General features: G+C 42.7%; 1 protein-coding gene across 2 annotated transcripts in view; it reads right to left on the bottom strand.

Moving 5' to 3' along the window:
• LOC123517029 (sodium-coupled monocarboxylate transporter 1-like) overlaps positions 1 to 7,500 on the bottom strand; it is an 11,596-nt gene that overhangs the window by 3,926 nt on the left and 170 nt on the right. For both annotated transcript variants that reach the window (XM_045276853.1, XM_045276852.1), the window contains exons 2-8: positions 6,220 to 6,491; positions 5,695 to 5,828; positions 3,559 to 3,747; positions 3,253 to 3,407; positions 1,801 to 1,941; positions 1,291 to 1,509; positions 954 to 1,072 (exon numbers count right to left, since the gene is read on the bottom strand). In XM_045276853.1, the coding sequence (XP_045132788.1) occupies positions 954 to 1,072; positions 1,291 to 1,509; positions 1,801 to 1,941; positions 3,253 to 3,407; positions 3,559 to 3,747; positions 5,695 to 5,828; positions 6,220 to 6,481 (1,219 nt within the window). In that variant the 5' untranslated portion in view covers positions 6,482 to 6,491. The remainder of the gene's footprint in view (positions 1 to 953; positions 1,073 to 1,290; positions 1,510 to 1,800; positions 1,942 to 3,252; positions 3,408 to 3,558; positions 3,748 to 5,694; positions 5,829 to 6,219; positions 6,492 to 7,500) is intronic.

Below are 7,500 nucleotides of genomic sequence, written 5' to 3'. Positions count from 1 at the left end.
AAATTGTATAATCTGCTTATGCCTAATGAACGAAATTAGTTCTACTAGTAGCCTAGACCTAGTCCATAATTTACAGGCTATGCCAGCCTTACAGGCTACTGACTGTACCATGGTACAATAACTTTTGATGTCTCTCGTTATTGTACCATGGGTTTACACTCAAGAATAAAGTACCTATATGAAGTGTGAATAGTTTAGGGCCGATGCAAGCTAAAGGAATGGATTGCCACGTTTAAATAGCGGTATGCACTCACGGTCCATTCATATTACATGCATTTCAATGGCTTACGGTCCCCACTGAAATGCATTTAGTATGTGACAGCACCGTAAACAGAGCGTGACCGTCCCTGTATAGTGTGGATCGCCTTTAGACTCATACGTGCATTAGCCTTTAGCCTCTTGTAGTTTTATATGTAGAGAGAACAGTGAGGTGCTGAGGAAGACGACGAAGGTACATGAAGGCGAAGAGGATCAGAGGAAATCAATGTGCATTATGCAATTATGCATAATGTATATGGCTTGAAAAATCTACTAACAATGTTTTTGAGCCACATCTAGGCTATCTGACATGTCTTTATCCGTACAATATCTTGTCTATCGCTATGAAATATCATCAACATTCAATCACTAATGTGTATCATATTTAATTTTTCATCTGTATAACTAATGAATCATGAAAAGAAAAAAGTTTTATATTAATTATTCATGATTTATTGAGTAGCAGAGCTGGCTAGGCGAGTGGATGACGTCACAGAAACAGCGTTTCAGAAGACTTACCAGTAGGGCTGTGAGTTCAAGACTCTCGTGCGTCTACCTGTCTCGTTATTGTACCATGTGCCTACCTATCTACATATTGATCTATCTACTATCTATTCATCTGTCTGACTGATAGTTGCATTTTGAGTGCCGTGAACACTCGCTGTACTTGGCATAACAATGACAGACAGACTCACAGATAAGCTTAACAACGTTGGTCGCCTTAGCATCTGAGAACGCTCTGAAGTAGGGATGTGGTTTGAGGAAGTCTTCCCAGAACACGCAGGCCACTGAGTTGGCACAGCTAGAGATAGTGCTGTGGGAGGAGAGACAAGGCTGAAGTAGTCATGGTCTGCCTCCACTGTTTGGAGATGAGTGACAAGACGTAATGGAAGAATTAATACGAATATGTAGTTCACGAGGGTGTGTGTGTATGTTTTGTAAGAATTGCTGGGGATGTTGCGCCAATCTCTCTCTCTCTCTCTCTCTCTCTCTCTCTCTCTCTCTCTGAAACACACACACACACACACACACCTGAGGACGCCGCTGTACACGGCTGCCACAAAGATGCCCACCAGGCCACTGAAACGCGACAGTCTGTCTGTCACCAGGAAGGGAATGATCTGGTCTGGCTTCTGGATCAGACCAGCGGTGAGGGGATCACAGTCAGCGTAGGAGGCGTAGGCGACGAGTCCTGATAGGAAAAAAATGATCCACAGGCCCGCCATTCCGAACAGGAAAAACACGTTCAGTCTGAAGATAACACGTATGGGAAAACATTACAGACTCGTGGTTGGTATGGAAAGTTGCGTGCATCCGTACAAGTGAGGGTGCGTCATGCTCACCTCTCCATACATTTATTCCAGGTAATCCTGGACTATTTTTAAAAGTATTGGTATGTGCAGGATAGCATACCAGGATGTGTCTACTTTCTTCTGTTCCAAACATTTCTCTGAATTTATTCCATCAGTGGTCTCATTCATTAGATTTTATTTTCTATTCCTGTTCAACTCATATTCATTGGTTAATAACAGGTAAACTCACCTGACGGCTGTCTGCACTGTGCTGACGGAGGCGAAGCGCTGGAACATGGTAGAATTAAGTCCCACGGTGTTCAGAAAAATATAGAAACCGAGCACGAAGGTGGAGAGGAAAGTGTGCCGCTCGAATATGCTCGTGTTCATGCTGGGGGAATGAAATGACTGCGATTATTTACTGACACATAACATGACACATACCCAGTGTATACTGTATATGCTTCTCTCGCTGCCTGGATTCCAGCATTTTACGTACAGTGCCATAGAGGTCAATTTTAGGGCCAATATATATATATATATATATATATATATATATATATATATATATATATATATATATATATATATATATATATATGTGTGTGTGTGTGTGTGTGTGTGTGTGTGTGTGTGTGTGTGTGTGTGTGTGTGTGTGTGTGTGTGTGATTTGGATAGTGAAACTAGTAGTGATCTTAGTAAATTTGCAGACGACACGAAGATAGGTATATTAATTATGAAAAATTTGGATGCCATCACCATGCAAGAATGTTTGCATAAGATGAACGAATGGACAGACAGGTGGCAAATGTAGTTTAACATTAACAAATGTAAACTACTTAGTGTAGGTAGAGAAAATCCCCACAAGTGCCCCATTTTTTTTTACTCTTTCTGTTGCCCTTGGCCAGCTTTCCCCTCTTACATAAAAAAAAAGAAAAGAATAGCTACACTATAAACAGCGAGGCCCTGGTAGGTTCAGGATATGAAAAAGATTTAGGAGTTATAGTTAGCTCCAATTTGGGTGAAAGAAAACAATGCATAGAGCCTAGAAGTAAGGCAAAATATACTAGGATTGACTTTTAGGAGTGTTAAAAAGAGAAATCGTGAAGTAATATAAAGTTATATTTGTCGCTGGTCTGATCACATCTGGTTCCCATGTTATAGGAAGGATACAGATATCTTAGAACCAGTGCATAGAAGAATAACTAAAAGAATACAGGAAGAGATACTCCCAACGAAGCTGTTAAATTTGCATTCCTCAGAAAGACCAGGGTTGAGAGGGGGATCTGATAGAAGTGTGTAAGTGGTATAGGTAGGGATTATAGCAAAAGGGACATCAATAAAGGTCTTAGGACCAGTAGCCAGGATAAAACCAGAAATAATGGTTTAAGCTTAAGAAATTTAGGTTTAAGAACGAAGTGTGAAGGAACTGGTTCTCTATAATAGATTGTTTGAGTAATAATATCAATAGTACTTAGTCAATAAAGAGCCTTAAAAGAAAATCAGACAAATTTATGGATGAGGATGATAGGTTGAATTAAGTAAGATATTCTTACAGGGACTGCCACGTGTAGGCCTGAAGGCTTTTTGCGACTTTCTTCATTTTCTTATGTTCGTATGTTCTTATGTACAGTACATGTCGACACAAACAGATGGTGTGGAGGCAAGATAATAATGGAAGGCTTGAAAACATAGTACTCACTCGAAGAAGCTTATCCTTCCTCCTCGTTGGGCGATGGTCCACACATTGCCAAAGCCTCCCAGATCCTGGCAGCACGTGATAACCACGGCCAGCACACCGCCAAACATAAGTAGTGTCTGCATCACGTCCGTGTACACCACTGCCTTCACGCCGCCCTGGTAATGATTGTAGGCAAGGAAACTTAAAATCATTAGTTTCAATAAACAATATTTCGTGCTAACTAATGGCTTGAGAATGACTATCTGCTTGAATACAAAAAAAATGCGGAGGTGTTTGTTTCTGTCGACAAAATCACAAGTATCTTACGATGGTGATGTAGAAGGTGCAGACAGATCCCATGATGAGCGTGGCGGCCCAGCTGGGGAGGCTGGTGACGGTGGTGAGGGCGAGGGACGGGGCGTACAGGCACACTCCCATATAGAAGTAATTCATGAGCAGCACACAGAGAGTCATCAGCTTGCGAAGGGCGGCAGAGCCGTACCTCAGCTCGATGTACTGGAGAAGGGAAAGGAAGAAAAGAAGATACAATTTAATTATAAAACACCCACTGTGTGTGTGTGTGTGTGTGTGTGTGTGTGTGTGTGTGTGTGTGTGTGTGTGTGTGTGTGTGTGTGTGTGTGTGTGTGTGTGTGTGTGTGTGTGTGTGTGTGTGTCTGTGAGTGTGTCAGCGTGTGTGTGTGAGTGTGCATTTACATAGTTGTATTTTACCTAGTTGTAGTTTTACAGGGCCTGGGCTTTATGCTCGTGTGGCCCCGTCTCCATATCTACACTTATCCAATCTTACTTTAAAAGTATGCACACTCGTTGCAGACACTACTTCTTCATTTAAACTGTTCCAAGTCTCAACACATCTTTGCGGGAAACTATATTTTTTAACATCTCTCAGACATCTTCCTTTTCTCAGCTTTTTACTATGCGATCTTGTGCTTCGAATGTCATATTCTTCTCTCAGGATCAGTTTCTCATTATCCACTTGGTCCATTCCGTTGATCAATTTATAAACTTGTATCAGATCTCCTCTCTCCCTTCTTTGTTCCAGGGTTGGTAGATCCATAGCCTTTAGTCTCTCCTCATATGTCATCCCTTTAAATTCTGGAACCATTCTTGTAGCCATTTTTTGTAGTCTCTCCAACTTCCTTATGTGTTTCTTTTTATGAGGGGTCCACACTACTCCTGCATATTCCAATCTGGGTCTTATTATAGTACTTATCAATTTCTTCATCATTTCTTTGTCCATATAGTGAAATGCTACTCCAATATTCCTTAACAAATTATATGTTTCTCTAAAAATTCTATCAATATGGCTTACCGGTTGATTGTTTTCTTCCATCGTCACTCCTAAGTCCTTTTCCTTTTTACTTTCTCCAGTTCTACTCCATCTCCCATCTTTAAGATTCCCACGGGTCGTGTGTGTTATTCACTACGGTCGTCTGCTGGTCACCTAGCCAGTCTTTCCCCTACGGAAAGAGCTCAGAGCTCATACTGAGCGATCTTCGGGTAGGACTAAGACCATACCACACACCATACACACCGGGAAAGCGAGGCCACAAACCCTCGAGTTACATCCCGTATCTATTTGTGTGAACAGGCGCTACACATTAAGAGACTTGCCCATTTGCCTCGCCGCTTTCCCGGACTCGAATCCGGGCTCTCTCGGTTGTGAGCCGAACGTGCTAGACACTATACTACACGGTGTGTGTGTGTGTGTGTGTGTGTGTGTGTGTGTGTGTGTGTGTGTGTGTGTGTGTGTGTGTCATTCTTAGAAATGTCACAAATACATTCATTATCTGTTTACTACTTGTAAAAAATGGACGTAAAGTAAAATTTTGTATATTTTCATATCATTGTCTCAGCATATTACTTTGTATAAGGGACTTATGCCTCCCCTCCTCCCGCGGCCTCGGTGCACAAGACCTCTCTCTCAGTACTCTCAATCACTCATACCTTTCTCTTGTAAACTCTGAAATTCTTTACCTGCTCCTGTATTTCCGTCTTTTTATCTCCCTCATTTAAAAAGGAGATTTCAAGATATTTATCCCTTTCCTTCAGCTAACTCTCGGACCTGCACGGGGATTGCATTCTGAGTGGGCCTTTGTTTTCTGTTCGTTCTTTGGTCCTTGGCCAGCTTTCCGTTCTTACATGAAAAAATGGTACAAAGTAAAACTTATTTACCTTTTCACGCTACATAAGTAAGTGTCTCGCTGTATTTTCACTGCGGTAAAAAAAAAATACCTGTAACATAAATCTTATAATATGATTTCAACTAGCAGACGAAATGATAGGCATAATTCAGAATTTGAGGTATGAGCTTTTACTCCACTTAGCAAGACAAACATGTCAATCAATGTTGATGGCACCACGAGGCCAACGGTCACCTCACGCCCTCTTCTTCTAATGTGTACTCACATACACAATATGTTAACAAATCTACATGTGTCTCACTTCGTTAATGGAGATGATCCTCAGTTCGTAGAGAAGTGGCAGAATCACTTTCCCTACCAGGATGGCTGCAGGAATGCAGCCCAGCAAGGACGTCACCAGCTGTGTTCCGTAAAAGTACACCTCCGTGGCATTTCCTGAGGAAGATAATGGATTCCTGAGATTTGCTGACCTGATCTCAAAAATGTAGTTTCGCATCATGTTTCCACTTTATACTCAGTCTACACTTAGTAAGAAATCAACAATGTGAATAGTAACATTCATTTAGTTTCCTAACTGTGATCTAGAGGCCTAATGGGGTGCTGGCGACACCAGTTGAGACGCGCGGCGCGATTATGTCCGTAACTTAGAATTACAATACCTTTGTTGTCATGGGTGGTGATATGGGCCCTATTATGGGTACCATTAAACGTAAATAAAATTGCCTGCGCCACTAATGGGTGGAAGCCGGGCAGCGCATCCCATACTCTTCAAGTATACCTACAGGCGCTATACGCCATTACGTTAAAAAAATAAATAAATACTCACCTAAAATGGATACAGCAGACACCCAGCCACCCAGTAGAGACAGACCAACGGCCACCGGGGACATCTTTCTATCCCCCACCAGGTACTGTTGGGTGGACTCATTGTAGCGATTCTTGAAGGCACTTACTATCCCGATGACAAGTGACGCTACCAGCAGGAGAACGAACACCGTATAGTCCAGCGGAGTGAAATGGACCGCCGCTGCCTCAGCCTCGCCCATCACGTCTGGTGCAGCTGCTGTTGTCGGCGAGGTGGTTGCCATAACGCCGTTTCTGTGGGAGGAGAGAGGAGAACCTCAGAAAAACGGGCACCTTTAGATAAGACTGACAGCCATGTACGGAGATTACCTGTATTGACGATTAGTGGTGATGAAGAGCGGGCTGTACAGTGTGTACAGCCGTGCACGCCCCGAGACGCTGCTGCACTTCGACAATTCGATAACAAAGACTCGCCTGAGTGTCGATTACACACGCCTTCTGTTACCGCCTGACTGAGAGAGAGAGAGAGAGAGAGAGAGAGAGAGAGAGAGAGACCATAGCGGCCAGGAGAAGATTACCTGTATTGACGATTGGTGGTGATAAAGGTATATGAAGTATATATTATATATAGCGGTGCACGCTCCGAGACATTGCTGCACATCGACAACTCGACAACAAAGCCTATAGTCTGAGTGTCGATCACACACGCCCTCCCTGACGCCCTCTGTACGTATACCCCTCATACCATTGTGTAATGACTTGCCATCATTACCAATCAAAATTTGAAACAAACGTTCTCTCTCTCTCTCTCTCTCTCTCTCTCTCTCTCTCTCTCTCTCTCTCTCTCTCTCTCTCTCTCTCTCTCTCTCTCTCTCTCTCTCTCTCTCTCTCTCTCTCTCTCTCTCTCTCTCTCTCTCTCTCTCTCTCTCTCTCTCTCTCTCTCTCTCTCTCTCTCTCTCTCTCCACCTTAGTGGTAATACGTCTTTCTATTTTCAATAAAAAGGAAGGGTTTTTTTCTTACTGCGAAGGAAAGTTTAGGTGTCTTTTGCTTATAATGATGTATGTGTGTTTGTTTTTTTCCGTGTAACATGTAACGCGTGTTGTTACGTGATTGGTCATGTTCCTGGTGGGAAACTGACATGCAGTGTAATGGTACACCAGTCATGCTGTACTCTTGCACGTCATCCCTGCACAAACACTGCCTGGGGAATACTAACTGTCTATAGTCAGTAAGATTCTAAAGCTCGTCCATATGTGGGGATTTCGTGCTTGTAAGAAATAGAAAAATTCGCAAGTACCCAAT

The sequence above is a fragment of the Portunus trituberculatus genome, chromosome 41 (assembly GCF_017591435.1).
Source record: "Portunus trituberculatus isolate SZX2019 chromosome 41, ASM1759143v1, whole genome shotgun sequence".
NCBI lineage: Eukaryota > Metazoa > Arthropoda > Malacostraca > Decapoda > Portunidae > Portunus > Portunus trituberculatus.
Note: the sequence above shows the minus strand (reverse complement) of the source record. Positions and strands in the feature narration are given on the sequence as shown.